This window comes from Silurus meridionalis, chromosome 9 (genome assembly GCF_014805685.1).
Source record: "Silurus meridionalis isolate SWU-2019-XX chromosome 9, ASM1480568v1, whole genome shotgun sequence".
NCBI lineage: Eukaryota > Metazoa > Chordata > Actinopteri > Siluriformes > Siluridae > Silurus > Silurus meridionalis.
Genome location: NC_060892.1, coordinates 13,904,594 through 13,921,119, shown reverse-complemented (window position 1 = coordinate 13,921,119; position 16,526 = coordinate 13,904,594). Strand labels below are relative to the sequence as shown.

At 33.4% G+C, this 16,526-nt stretch overlaps 1 protein-coding gene across 1 annotated transcript; it reads right to left on the bottom strand.

Moving 5' to 3' along the window:
* Positions 1-3,602: 3,602 nt before the first annotated feature.
* Positions 3,603-14,556, bottom strand: LOC124391365 (polycystic kidney disease protein 1-like 2). Its single transcript, XM_046857898.1, has 22 exons — positions 14,162-14,556; positions 12,606-12,731; positions 12,387-12,461; positions 12,241-12,299; positions 12,062-12,124; positions 11,820-11,963; positions 11,382-11,500; positions 10,449-10,566; positions 10,186-10,314; positions 9,544-9,757; positions 8,840-9,024; positions 8,522-8,752; positions 8,328-8,429; positions 7,821-7,999; positions 7,513-7,656; positions 6,832-7,034; positions 6,451-6,641; positions 5,711-5,846; positions 5,372-5,567; positions 4,904-5,120; positions 4,476-4,560; positions 3,603-4,357 (listed from the first exon to the last, which is right to left on the bottom strand). Exons 1-22 carry the CDS (start codon positions 14,487-14,489, stop codon positions 4,311-4,313), a joined length of 3,291 nt encoding a protein of 1,096 aa, XP_046713854.1. The 5' UTR covers positions 14,490-14,556; the 3' UTR covers positions 3,603-4,310.
* Positions 14,557-16,526: the final 1,970 nt, after the last annotated feature.

Here is a 16,526-nt window from a genome sequence, read left to right as displayed (position 1 = left end):
TGTTTCTCACACTATTTTATTAAAGTACTTATTTGAGCCATGTATCTAAAGGTATTGTTCTTCATTCAAAAACATTTGATCAGTTTTAACTGATCACATGCTAAAATTACATTTTCAAAGTCTTCACCAGGCTCTAACTATTGCTTAATAAGTGATTTTGGGTAAACAGAACAGCTTTTTTATTCAAATGTTTGAAATCATCAAATAATAACTCCTAACAGATCCTCTTGCCATTAATGTTCTAGCCTGATGTAGTGCATTAATTATGGTATAAAACAGCATTGTGCAGTGTGATGTTAGACATTCAATAGTTGATTTTACTTCTCACTGCTCCAGAATGATTCGCAGCAATTTGACAATTACTTTACTCTCCAATGTAGAACATGTCATAATTTTTTCTGTTTATAAGTACAAATATACAGCAGTTACTTCTAATTCACTAAAGTCAAGTTAAGAGGCTTTTATTGTCATTTCTACTATACACAGTGGTACAGAGTACACAGTAAAAACGAGACAACGTTCCTCCAGAACCCTGGTGCTACACTGAACAACATAGAGCTACAACACACAACGTAAAGCTACATAAAGTACATCGAGTGCAACTGAGTGCAAACAGTGGGGACAAAAAACAGTACAGACAGACAGTACAGACAACACAAGACAGTGTGGGACAATACACATAACACAAGATAGCGCCGACCAGTAACCTACTGTATACTCTGAATATACAGTACTGTGCAAGAGAGTATATGTAAACAAACACAATGTTGTGCAAAAACAATCTAATCTATTCTATTGAAGTAACCAATTAAAAGAACTAACCAAGCTACCTAGCTGATAGGCTATCAATAAACATTACTTCCTCAGGTTCTAGGTTTAGTTGGCTGAAATGTCAATTTCTCAATATTAAATTTATAGTTGAGATATTTATATCATTGTCATTTTTTATTACGCTGTTGCAACAATATCTTGCATGCAATTGTGCAGCTACGCTGAATATTTTTTAGATTTTTCAGTATAACTGCACTATAACTGCTCTGTTATTCCTTTTGCTATACTCATTCATTATTTCACCATTTTCTTAAACATCACAAACTGCTGACCTAAAACTCATTCCTTTAATGTTAAATAAATGGGAGCACTCTCCATAATCATTTTTTTTATTATTCTTGACTGACAGTATCTGGCTTTGCCCTTTAGCCTGTTCCAAATGTTGTTCTATTATTTCACTGTACAGTGACTTGTTTTCAGGGTCAAGTATGTAATCAAAGGTTAGGGTTTTAATGTTTTTTTTTTAAGCTTAGCTTAAAATCAATGCATCACAACACAAATCTTAAATAAATCTGTCAACTGATTACTTTATTAACCCTGTGAAGCCTAAAATATGCTAACATTTGAAATAATTGACAGAAATGTAATTTATGGGGTCTTTAAACAAAATTATATATATATATATATATATATATATATATTAATAACATTACAAATGTGATTTTTTTGTTGTATCATATTTGATACTTTGGGCATTTTTGCCAACTTCCTGATCACAACAATGTTTATTCTATAACAAAAACAAATTGTATTTGGAATGTCCACTCCTCCTCATTATTCTCATCATCCCCTAACTGCTCTAAGTCCCTTGAATTGCCATCCATAACCACGCCGATGACAAATTCAACACTGTATTTTTTGACATCTGAAAATACATACAGAAAAATAATGTTTTTGTTTTCTGAATTTCTTCTCTGAATTGGTAAATATAACAGATTATGATGGTCATTTATTTGTTTTACTGAAAATACAAATATTAGTGTTGGGCAAAGTTATTTTTAAAAGTAATGCATTACAATATTGAGTTACTCCCCAAAAAAGTAACTAATTACGTTACTTAGTTACTTTTTATGGAAAGTAATGCGTTATATTACTTTTGCGTTACTTTTGCGTTACTTGTATCTCTTTCAGGACTTACAGGTGTAACAGGTGTAATATAGATAATTGCCATTAAGAAATAAGTTATATTAGGGCAAAAGACATGTCTTAAACATTTAAAATGTTTAATAACTTCTTAGAGAACAATAAGATGATCGACTAAATTTTGACCACAAGGCTGAACACTTTCCAGTCGCACTTCTGAACACTGCTTTTCAATCTGCCTTCGCCGTCAGAAATGTAACGTGCAATTCCGTAAATATGACCTCGTCCTCGTCTACATCATTCTCTGCTTCATCATCAGCTTGAAACATTTTGAATGCTTTTACAAAGTTTGTACTATTATCAGTGACCGTGGCAGTTTATCTTTCCACAAATGAGCTGTGAATTTGCTCTCTCTCTCCGCTGCGATGGCATCGTACGTGTGTCTCCCACAGAAAACTTTTATTCTGAGCAGTCCATAGATCTGATCTGCAGTGGTGAAAACATATTCCAAGTCGGCAAAAGTTTTCTTTAGTTCTGTCTCCATTTCCATATATGCCTTATATATCATCTGAAGTGCTGTGCTTTGCATGCAGATGTTTTTTTTTTGTTTTGTTTTTTTAAGTGGTATTTTTTGCAGTTGACGAGAGCTTTTCACCAACACATAATCTACACTTAACGATTCTCATTTGCCTCGACTATTTCAAAATAATGAGAATACTTCCTTCACAGTAATGTAATGCTCTGGCCTGCTATAGCCACTTCTGACCAGCTTCTGTTCCCGCTGCTCTCACTGAGTGCGCGATTCTACGTGACTACGTTCATTTTAATTTACTATTTATTTATTCTTTTATGCAAAATAATTTAACTGAAAAGTAACTCGCATTACTTTTTTTAAAAAGTAACTCAGATATGAATGTGTAAATTTATAAAGTAAAGCGCTACTTTACTCGTTACTCCAGAAAAGTAATATTTTTACGTAACGCATGCTACTTGTAACACGTTACCCCCAACACTGGCCACCACATTAGAGTGGATGTACAAAAATCACATATAAATACTGAATTTCCACTTGTATGGAATCAGTAAAAAATTATTTTAAGATGACATTTAAATTATAAATTAGTTTAATTAAACATTAACAAATTAAACAATAAGAACTTGTTGGTAAGAGATAAGAGATTGCATCATGAAATGCAAAACATTGATGACTAAGCTAAATTACCTTATATACCTGCTCTATCATATTTGATACACATTTTTTTTAACACGATTTCACTAAAACGTTCTTTTAAAAATATTAGATAATTATTAGTTGCTACAAAAGGTACATATTCATATTCCTTCAAAAAAAATCAAGTCAGTTCAGTGAAGGCAGCCATATTGGAAAAGACTGCCTAAAGCCTGCTATTGACTGCAGAGCATAGATAACTCCAGTAGGGAGCAGTAGACAAGTCTCGGATTGTATTCAACGGGTTTTTGAGGAACATAATGTTAATGCAGGTGATGCAGAGGTCTCAGAAACTCATGTATAAAATTTGATACGCTTGGTGTTATAGAATGTAAACTCCATTGCTTATACAAATCACTAACATCTTTTATGTGTAATGCATTTTAGAATGATTCTTTTTTTTTTGTGTGAATTGCTTTATGTCTGGAAATGCATTTAAAAAAAAGGACATGACTCAAAATGAGATATGAGAAGCCATTTATTTTAGATTTTTCATAAAGATACATGAACAGTCATATAGAGGAGGAAAATTAAACTGATCTGGTAACGTATCACTTCCTCTTTGAGCTTAGGATGCCTGAAATATGCATCGAAATAAGTATATATTTACAGTTACACCTAACTCTCTGAAATGGAATGAAAACCAGACCACTTTATCCACTTTAACATTTCCACCAAGCTGTGTTGCAGTGTTTAAACTCTTTTTATTTTACACATTCTACTGCTAAGCATACAATAAAATGCACCGTTTTACTAAGACTATATATATTGTAAATGAACTGCAAAAATCAGAGCACTCTGTAAACAATTAACTTGTGACATGATATTTTGTGTGGAGGACTGTAGTATTAAACATTGCTCTAGTTCAGAAATACCTTATAAATGACATGTTTCTCTTTAACTGCTTTTTTGGTCATTTAAAATCCTGTTTGCTCATTGTGACACTTTACAGGTTGCTCTGTACTTTTGCATGCATTATGGGATTTTATAGGGGGAAAGTAAAGACTCATATAGTACATGTTTATGATACAAAAGATAAAACCTTCACCATGATCATTGTTTACATTGAAATATTCAAGCGGCAGTTTAAGAGTTGTGAATTGATCAAAATCACATTATCAGACAAAGTCCGTCTCATCATCTGAGTGCTGGACTTTACTCAAATCTATCAGTGCATGTGGCGTCCGCAGTACGACTCGCATTTTTCGCGTTGTTCTGCAAAAACAGACACAATTAATGCATTATCCATTAATGTTTTTAAAGAAACACAAATAATAAAAGTCAGACTTTTCATTATTAAAAATTGAAAGCATCAAAATGCTTTTGTTCCTACCATCTAGCAAAAGCTCAACCTCCTGGTTGTCCTCGACTGCAACCGGCCTCAGAATGAGGGCAAAGAAGATAGCCAGACCAACGACCTGTCATTTTAACCAGCATCCATGAATTATAACATGCTCCATATCAACAAACTGCATACACTGGTGTCATTAAGGATGTAGTGCTACCTTTATTATTGCAATATACTCATGTCTTTAGTGATGTAATGAAGTCATTACTGTATAAACACATTCTGATGATATTACTGCATGTCTAAATGTCATTATTGCATGGAAATATTGATGTATGAATAATTTTGCTGAATGTACTGATGTCAATAGTGCATGTTCTGATGTCAAAATTAATGCAATATTATTCTTGCTGCATGTACTGATGTTATTATTGCATATAGTGATGTCATTTGAACAAAATGTTCATGTTCACCTTCAGAGGTTGGATGATGAAAATGCTCTGGAACATGGAGAGCGTGAGGGTGATAAACCATCGAATGGATGAGTCCTTCCCATACTGGAAGCCATACAGTAAGGTAAAGAAGGTGGAAATGCCACTTATAATAACAAGAAGACCCCAGCCGACAAAGACGAACCACCAGGGCAGCTTGCAGCTGGATTTTTTCTTCTTCTCTTGTACAGGCACAAAGCTGAATATGAAAAATGAATGATTAAAGAAAAGATGTAAATAATAATGAATATTATAATGAATAACTTTCAAATAATCCTTGTAGTATTTACGTATCAATTGTGTTAATTTATTTTTGGCACATTTTCTACTATCTAGACAAGTACCAAGAATTTTAATTGAGCTAAACTATTTTGGTGTGTGTTTTTTTCAAGCATTATTTATTGGTTATTGAAGAAAAAATCTTGTTTGTAGAGAAATCAGAATTCTGACATCTGCACTGGATGAGTGCTGGTCAACTTCTCGGCTTTCATCAGCATCATGTTCACAGAGTTCTTGGCCAGATTGAGGTCCTCAGGGGCAGGGAAAACTTTCTCTCCGGCGCGGTCCAGTATTGATGACAAATGGCATAAAGTGTGAAAGAGGAAACGGCTGCAGTGAGCCCAGTGCTGATCCCCAACAGTCTGGCCTAAGAAACATCCGAAAATAACATGTAACTGATCTAACAGTTGTGTTAATAATGTGCTCTATCTAGTAACACACACTATAAGAATATTTAGAGATAAGGTTAATGATAAGCCACCTGAATAAACATATTTATTTAATACCTACCTTGTACATTCTCAATGACATCATGGATTTGGTTAAGCGCAGCAAACAGATCACCAGTGGTCTCGAGATTTTCCTGCAGTGCAATCACGCAATTTTTGGGGCTTTTGCTCAGAAGAATCACAATATCCTGTGTGTCCTGAAAAGATGACATTTATTCGAATAAGCTACAGGTGCATTCAAAGTTTCTCATCCTAGAATAAAATTATCAAATAAAGGCTGTGGACATTCAATCAAACAAAAAAGTTTGCATCTCCGGTTCAAAGTTTTCTTAAAAAGATTAATATTTTTATAGACTAGAACTTTTAAAATGCCTTTAAGTTCAAGACTGATTCATATTGAGATTATAAATAAATATGTTTATTCCTGAACTAAACGTGTTGTGTCTAATTTTAACGTTTCTTGGCTGGTGTCCTATTTTATCATGTTTTCCAACTTTCCTCCTAATGATCTAGGGATATTCCCTAGCTCGACCATGGCCATGGCCAGGATAAATCTTTTACTCTTGATGTATGTTTTTTGATCTTATATTGGTAAATTTTTTTTAGTATGCACCTAACATGTTTTTCCCATACAATAAAATTTTACAGAATGTAATTTTTTCAATATGATCAGGGTGGATGCAGACCTTTGCACCTTTATTGCTCAATTTGAATCTTTAATGTAACAAATCTCAATATACAACAAATAATGTAGCAAATGGCAGAGCACCACAGTATTTCAGAAGTATTTGACTTGAGAACCTTCAGGATAGTCTGCATGGAAACAACAGAGGATTTGTCATTGGTGCTGGTCTTGACCCTTTCCACTTCATCTTTTTGAACTCGAGGTTGTATACTGCGGAATATAGTGACAATCAGGATGTTAATCGGGAACATGAGCAAGGCGCTTTCCACTGCCACCATGATCTGCTGCCAGGTAAGCTCAAAGGACCCTGTCAAAGCATCAGGACAGAACATTAGATATTGTACCGTTAACATATTTCATTATAATTATTTACTACAGTATGTGAGGCATAAAACATATGGCATGCTGTTATAGGAAAATAGTCAGTGACAAGGTGGTGTGGTGTGCCTTAATGTGAAGGTTAGAAAAAACATTTGATTATGAACCAGCGTTCTAACCTAGCTTAACAATAACAGGAGACTCTCCATCTTTGGGAATGTTCCAGAACATGATATTGATGACCATGGTGCACAGCAGCAGGCACATGCAGCAAGAGACTCGCTGCACTCGAGTGAAGGGGCTGTGGCGTGGCGGATTCACAATAGATATCCAGATATGCTCGTCTCGGAACCCAGTAGATGTTCGAGCATGGAACAAATTGCTGGGGTGAGACACAGTGAATAGAAGTATGAGCTTCAATCTTACAAATAAAAGTTAAATGTAGTATCCTTAAAGGTTTTCAGTTTTCTGTCTAAAGAACCAAATGCATTAAGCTTGTTATAGCTTATTAGAAAGGGGTCCAAATGGAACTCCTAACCCTCTAATCTCATCTTATCATTTAAAAAGACGGAGGAATGATCGCTGGACCTACTGACTAGCCAAATATCCATATATCAAGTTAAGAAACCATCAAAATGAAAATGGAAATCATAATGAACTGTACTATATGACATGCACACTAAATATTAAGCAGTACCACAATAGAAAATAAAAAAGCTTTGTACTAGCTAGAAAAGCTGCCCGAACTTCTACATAGAACCTTTCCAATGCAAAACAAGCATCTGTTAGTCTGTTAGTGTACTAGATGAAACCTTTTCCTTATGTACATTTCTAAAAACATATGTGATATGGCTCAATACCCAAAACTAGTGATCTCATTCTTCTTTGCTGGATTAAAGGTTCTTTTGCAAGGTGTGTCACCGTTGCCCTTCAGCCAGGTGTTGCACAGGAAGTGCCAGAACTGACGAGTCTGCAGGTCCTGCACTGTCACCTTCTGCAAGAACCTGATTGGAGGAAATTTGCTTTGGTTAAAGATTATTACCAAAATGTCATGTTTTTCAAGAGGCATAAGTGAAGGATAAGGCAAGTGCAAGTGCTTTTGCCTCTACTATAACTAAAATAATCAATGAAATATTATGTGGATAGAGGAAAGAAATTAAATGTTCACCAGTCTGGATCTCCTCCTGTGTTGTCATGCCACAGTTTAATGTTCTGCAGCTCTCCCAGAGGGAACGGCGTGCTGAGCATGAACATGTCCACTCCTCCTTTCTCAAACGCTGGCTGGTCTGGGTAAGCCAGGTTATGGACATCGCTCTCACCATCGGTGCCCTCTAAAGTCATCATAACCTATCCAAAATACATTTTTATTAGCTACTGATGAGAAACAGGATTGGCTAATAAGGATTGAGCATTTATAGTTTGCATGTGGCTTATTGAGGTAAAGTTACAGTTGCCCTATTAATATGGGCAACAGTAAATTTACCTCATGTTATTTTATGTTGTTTTAAAGATTTGTTTAGTTGTACTGTACCATCCTAAAAGCATTTTATTTTCTATGCCTATCAATAACATTTATTGTAGCAAGACTTATATTTAAAAATCATTAATAAAAAATAAAGACACATTTACCTTTTTGTAACATGATAAATTACCAAAAAGAATTACTTGCACAAACCTTGGCTGTGGTTCCTGCTTGTTTCCGGTTTCCTGTCTGTATGTTCACCAGGTAGTTATAATGAGCACATGGATGGTTGTCCTCCAGCAACATTAGTTTGCGCTGAAAAGATACAAAAAGGAAGTATTCTCATCACCCACACTATTAAGATAGCATTATTATAACTGCAGACAGTGGTCAGAAATGGTCTGTACCGTTCTCTGGGCTTTCTTGTCAGCGTACCGTGCCCATACCACAAGGATCAGATAGAGGAAAAAGAATGCACCCAGGACTGAGGCGACCACATAATTTTCATTGATGGTGGCAAAGAGAGCAGCTGTCTTTGAAAGGTCGATTGGATTGGGCATCACGAAGAAGGAGCTCCCATAGAAAGTGTTATGGTTACATAAGCAGTGAGTCATTTTGGGGACTGTTTTGGGACCAACCTGTGAAAAACAAGTTAAATTGACCATATGGATTATATCATTAATCAGTTTGTAATTTAGATATTTTATAGATAATTACACACTTACCCAGCAGCCATCTCTGCTCCATTCATTATAATCAACATCCCAGTACACACATTTAAAGTTCATGAGCGACATATTGACTGTCACCGGGGAGCTTGATGTGTAGTTGAAAATTGTTATGTTCACGTACATTGTCCCGTTAGTAGCATTTATCATCTCAGGGTGGATGATCCAGCGATAGTTATCGGCTTCATGTGTAGCAGAGAAAAAATGGAAACAAAAAAGTAAAATCATACTCAATACAGACATACAAAAAACTGATTCAATTTACATTTAACAATCAAGATTCAAACCCCAAGACTTTTCATGCAGCTACTAATAATATATTATTGGTAATATTCGCACTAGTCTCTGATGTTATAGCATTGTTTATTTAACTATGTAAGAGAGCAATACAAAACGAAAAAAGTGAGAGAAAAAGAAAATGATCTTATTTAGTCCGTATTTTCAATTACAAAATTCATTTTGGACTTGTGCTTGTTTATAAACAAGGGTGCTTCTGAGAAACCCACACAAGCCATTACTACTAAAGAAGAATTTTGCATATGTTATGCTACGCTAAAATGTATGTACAACATGTGCATAAATGTGACTCTGAATATGCATAACTTGTGGGTATGAGAAATAAATATTGACATACATTTTAAACTTTATTTAAACATAGCCCTTTAACTTTTTCACACTGTCTCTTTTAGCACAATTCTTACCTCGGCCAGTCAGGATAGTACGCTGGCTACGGTTGTTAGATTGATAAGTAGGAGACAAGATAACCAGAAGCGAGACATTTTTATCTGGGATCGCAGTAACAATGACTGTTGAGTTTGGATCAGTGACGTTGAAAGATGTGATAAGAGCAAACCCATATTTCACAGGCACACTTGCAACTGTTGGCTCTGGAGCTTCAGGACGTGGCAGAAATATCTGCACAAAGACAAGGAAAGAATGTGTTACATCAGTCCACCATTTACACAGTAAAACACTACTAAGTTATTTTTGGCATTTAAGTGTTTCTTTGTGAACATTTTATCAGAGGTAAATTATTTAAAAATTTTATTTTTTTCACATATTTGTTGAATTTTTATATGATTATAATTATCTTTATATTTATAATATTAAAATATATTTTGCATTTTTTTTCATATGATTTAGTTTTAATAACATGATTTGCAAAATAAACCAAAATCACAGGAGAATAATTAAATTCTACAAAAAATTATTTGTAAAAATAGGGAAAGGTTGTTAAAAAAAAGTCGTCACAATTAATCATGTGCACATTTTTTTCAAAAACCTTCCCCTATTTTTTACAAATCATCTGTATGATTTTCATAGAAGGGGTCACCAGAACTCACTTCAATGTAACTTGAGAGATTGCTGAGTTTGATGCTGGATTTGTCATCTGAAAGTGACAGGCTGCAAACAGAACCACTGATGCTAAAGTTTGATTGCTCACTCATTGGGTTTGCTTTATAACTGAACATCTGTATAGAGATGAAGAAAAAAAACAACACATGTTAATAAAGCAAAAATGGTGGAAATTATATTAGAGCTTGTACTAGGTTTAAGGATCTTGAATGCTGCCATATCAGGAGTAAAAGTCTTTGGCTCAACAAACCTGAATGTTCACAGGGCTAGATGGCAGCTGTGACTTTAATGCATCATAAGCAGGAAACAGGACAATACCCATATTCGTGCTCCCGATCGTCATGTTGTTCAGATTTGCTGGATCTTGTCTTTGAAGGAAAACAGTTGATTTTTGAAATTTTTTTTATTTAAAAGTTTTTAATTATGTTTTTATTAACTGGGCAAGTATACAGTAGTGTTCATACAGCTTCATAACATCTGTGTAAGCTTTTCATGACAACTGATATAAACCTACAAAAATATTTCTAAAGGTTTTTTTTCCAACATGCATCAACTGACAAATATTGCTTTCTTCAGTTTTAATTTCTTCCATTCACTGATGTTCTTTAAAAAAGAAGGGCCTATGCAGGTTTTTCACATAGCTGTACAAACACTAGCCTTACACAAAAAAAAGATGGTGGTTTAAATGTCAGCCACTATAAATAGCTATACAGGTTTTGTGCCAGTTGTTTCTAAATGGCTTATGCAGGTATCATGTAGCTGTACGAACCCTAATAATAAAAAACATAGAAAGCATTTTTTGTCAGCTTATGCCTCCTATTTAAGCTCTGAAAATTAAATTGTAAGCTTATGTCAGTTGTAATGAAAAGGTTTATACATGTCATCTGAAATAAAAAATGTAAAAACTAAAGAAGGCAGTTCTTGTCATCTTGTGTTTATAGGATTATGCCTTCATAAATTCTTATGTAGAAGTATATGAGATGCAATGAAAGGTTTATGTTAGTGAGTAATACCTTCAGTAATGTGTTACAAAAATGTATTTATACTTACATATATTTTATTTAATAGCAAAAAGACCTACACAAACACTGTATCCCAGTATAGAAGCAAATCAAAGTGCACTGTAATTAACAGTTTTTTTGTTGTGTTTTAATTGTATAGAGTAAGTTCAAAATCCACCTACTTCGTTGCAAAGAGTGTGCCTGATACGAAAGGCCATTCAAATACTTGTTTGGTGTTTTGATTTGTCAGTATATTTATCTGCTGATAAATCTGGACAGCTAAAATAAGAAGGTCCTCAAGCTGGTTGATTCAAATGCACACACACACACACACACACACACACACACACACACACACACACACACACAAAGACAGACACATATTGTTAACATATTATATTACATTATTTCATTATTATGCCATGTAATACATGTAATTGTATACACATAATAAATACAAGAACATGATATATAATTCATTAAAATATCAAATAAATACTACTACTATTAATAAAAAGAATCCAATACTGTAAAATTACAACTAATTCTCTCTCTCTCTCTCTCTCTCTCTCTCTCTCTCTCTCTCTCTCTCTCTCTCTCTCTCTCATTTTCTTGCTTACATTTTCTGGGCTGTCATCTGCTTCACACTGCTCGATGGTGTGCAAAATTAGTCCTCCAGTACAATTAATAGTTAGGATTTTGCTTGTGTCATCTATGCGAGTAAGTGCCTTTAGCGCTCGTAGTATATAATTCAGGTAATGCATCTGTGAGATGGAGAAAGGAGAAAATGATTACACTCGCACAGACAAACAATTTATTGCAACTGAAAGAACAGAAGGAAAGAATATTTGGAACAGGTCACCTTTGCATCATACCCAAACACCACCGGTTCATTTGCAATTCTGCCTAATATTAGCACTGCATTCTGCAAAATATATACAACATTAATGTTAAAGAATATCAGCAATTACTTTTTTTATATATAAAAAATTACATTAAATGACGTTAAATTTTGTTTTTTTAAATAAAACATTCACTGACATCGAGAATGGTACTCAAACTTGCTGATGGTACATTCATGTTGGTTAACCACTGATTTACTGAAAAGAAATAAAGAAAGAAATGTAAAAAGCCCTGTATAAGAAATATACGGTCTTATATTTAAGTATTAAAGTAGGACCATTTACTTGTGTCATCTGTGGCCCTTCTGGCCCGAATGTGCTTCTTCACTTGTTTTTTCTCATCTTTGTTTGCATGTTTATCTGGAAAAGAAAACCATTCTTATTTATCAGTTTCATTTAAAGAACTAGATATACATCAGTTAAAATGCAGTAGCACACTGTGGAGTTGGTATTTCCAAAGACCCAAATACATGTAAAAAGTGTCATATGTAAATTTTAGTTTACCCTTAGTACACAGGTAACCCAAGGTCATGTTGCAGTAGGGCGTGGTCACCAACTGGAATGGATCCTTCATCAGGTAGGTGCAAGCATCTGAACTCTGTCCATCAACAGGTTGGGCAACAGGGGTTCCTGCATATTTAACATAAGGAGCTTATTTATTTACAAAACATAAATAAGAGATATAATCATGCCAAACACAGTAAATACATGTTTATTTTTTACTTCTTAAACCTTCAGACTTTGCAAATCATGTTAAAGCACATTATTATAAGTGAAATAAGGAGGACAATACAGACAGCTACAAAATGCTTAGTTGATATTATATATTCTATATCCATACATTCTATATCAATATATGTGACAAATTAAAATGTTTTTTTTAAACCATATATAAAATCTCCTTTCATAAATATTATTTTTATTTTAATGAATGCATTTCTTTTCTTTTTTTACTTTTTTTTGGGAATACACAAACACACATACATACATACACACACACACACACACACACACACGCACGCATGCACACACACACACACACACACACACACACACACACAGTGCTATAGGCTACATTTCTTTTGCTAAGTTTTCTTTAAACCATTCATTTTTCAGTTAATTTCTTAAGGTTTTGAGTTCATTGTTGCAGTGTACATTTAATGAAGGATCACCTCACATATCATTTTCACATTTTAAAATGTTGCTTTTTTATATAGACATCAGAAAAACATACGTTTTCATTCTACATACATACATAGGTACATACATTTATACATACATTCATTAAAAGAAAAAAGGACTTAACTAAAATACCTGATGTGGCCCTCTGAAGGTTTTGATGTTTAAAACCTTTAATCTGATATGATATAATTACTGTAGTAGTTTATAATTTATAACTAAGTGGTACATATCCTTACTACAAGATCTATTCTTTTGATCAGAATATAATATGCAAATAATTTCTAAATATTATGTAATCTGTAGAAAAGTTGTTGACCAATCCTGCTTGCTGCCAAAGAGATTATTTTTGTTTGCTTCTGCAATCAAAATCTTTTATGACTTTAAATGATATAATTCAATAGTAATCTCATTTTAAACCCTGCGTTTAAACAAATTAGTTATTTAAACCAGCAGAACAGAATAAAGCAGATACTAAAGGTACATTATAGAAATTATTTTCTTTCTTACTAGTATGAGAATATAAACCTTGAACTTCTACAATTCTTTTATTGGGATTCCAGTCCTCTAGGACTGCCCTGAAAAATCAGAGATACATTGGAAGTAAAAGTAATCCACTCTGCTTTTATAATTTCATAACATTTATTTTGATCAGTTATTTTACTTAAGAAACAGATTAAAGGACAGCTGAGTCCACAGGGACTTAACAATGTGCCTTTACTATTTAAATGAAAAGAAATATTGGCTATCTTCATCATATTATATGAGTCAATGAAAAAGCTTTAAATGCCACACATTTAAAGTTAGTCTTACAATAGCTACATCTTTAAGCTATCCTTTAATATTTGTTACAGACGTGGCAAATTTTTTTCTCTACTCACCCTGAATAACGCATTCATCATAAGATCCAGTCAATCCATTTCCAATCCAATAGCCTGGTGCAGTGTTCACCAACACTTTGGAAAAGAAATCCTTGATATCACAGTCCAGATACATCAGAAGTTTCCCTCCTTGTGTTTCACAAACTTCGTTCGCTTGTCCCCATGACTGCGGCTTTGCGACAAATTCATATGCCACATCCCGAAAAATTTTGTTTATATTCTGGTCCTCTGATATGTCTTGGGACTTCTTTTGGAAGCCAGCATGAGCAGATAAAAGAACAGTCCCTGAAATCCAACAATAAATGCAGAGTTGCCTTAAGAAAGGCATCGTGGTAGGAGCGAGCCAACTTTACTTTCTGCTAAGATTGCGGAGACTGGGAAACAGGGAGCTTCTGTCCATCTTAGGCAAATCTGGGCAACTCTCTTTGTGAAAACAGAGGACATGAGCTAACTTCCTCATTTTCATTAGGAAAATCATAGGAGACACTCAAACTACATGCAAAGTCTGATTTCAGCTGGACTTGCCTCAGAGATTGTCTTTTAGATTGCTTAGGCTGTGTAGTAGAAGACAAAATTGTATATAAGGACTAGTTTTTGACGAAATTTAAGTGGAGAGAAGAAATTAATCTATTGCGTTTTGGCTAAATTATGGCCTACTTGAGCCAAAAACATTGTTTACATTGCACACATATATATTTAAAAGCAACTCTAAAGCCCAATAAACCTAATTACACCCAAGCTACCAACAGAACACATTATAACCTTATAATCAAATCAAAACAAAGTTTTATTATTAATATTATATTTTTAATATAACTGATTATCATTCACAAAAGCAGCTTAATTGTATGACACACAATACATTAGTGTAGAGGCCTCATTTTAAAGCAATCAGTGAGCTTTCTGAGGAAATCTCTATTGACTGAGATAAAAAGTGTATTAGACTTGGAATTTCTGAATATTTTGGTATCAAAGTACAACACTGTATGACAAAAAAATACAATTAAGGTATTACATTTTCAAATCATCCCTGTCTGTTTTTTCCTTGCTATAGAAATACTGTATACTTTAAATGCAACAAAAAATAATGCTATTATTAAAAAAAGGTTTTCGTCATAATGTTTATATGAAAATATTGAAAGGATTGTGTCAAAATGAAAAATGTACTTATTTGAATGCATTTTATGCACATTTATTAACAAGAGTGTTCCAGTTCTCCCTCCTCCTCTGTACTGCTTGTGGCTTGTGACGTGGGTAATGCGCACATCTAAAGCAGGAAGTTAAAGATATGTGGGTGTGTTCGTGTGTGTTTGTGTGTGTATATATATATATATATATATATATATATATATATATATATATATATATATATAGAGTTTTTATAATTGATGTCAATAATACAAACATAATTATATACATATATATATATATATATATATATATATATATATATATATATATATACATATGTATATATTTATTATTGATGTCAATAATACAGACATAATTAAAATGAATAAAAATAAGATAACAATGCAAAAAAAAATATTATCATCATTTTATCATCAGTATCAGTATATTATACTGACAATTGTTCACTTTTATTTTTAAAATAAGGTGAAAATCATTATGGGGAATCAGCCATAACTCTTAGCAAGACTGTCTCGTTTATTTTTTTTTGCATATTTAACAAAACTTTGGTTTTTATTTCTAAAAAAGTGGCTCGCTATAAAACATATCTTCCTTTACTGGCACATAAACATATTTCTGTTATTTTACATTCATAACAAAACTTAATATTTGCAATTCTTTACATGCTATTTTTTTAAACAGGATCTAAAAAAAATTATGCCATCCAATTGAGTCTACAAAGCTTCTGAAAAAAATATTTGAATATGTAGTCTCTTAGTTTCACCATCTCTTCCATAACCATTAAGATAGACTTAATAATCATCAAAAAGTGTTACTACCTCTAATGAAAGGAGGGCATTTGATAGTTTTGTATTTTGGGGTGTTTGTCTACAGTATTGTTATGCCATGATGAAAGAATGTCATTATGGCAAGGATTCATCTATTTTAATCCAACATAAATGATAATTATGACAAAACTTAATTATGTGTGAATTTAAAACTAAACGGCTAATCCAACTGATATGCTCTGTTCCAATTAACAATCAATTCCAGGATATAAGATATCAATACTATAGTTTTAGATAATATCAGACAGTTTAATGCTCATAGATATTAAGATCCCAAAAAAAAACCAAGAGCTACATCAATGACCTACAAGTCAAGTCAAGTCAAGTCAAGTCAAGTCAAGTCAAGTCAAGTCAAGTTAAAAAGCTTTTATTGTCATTTCTACCAT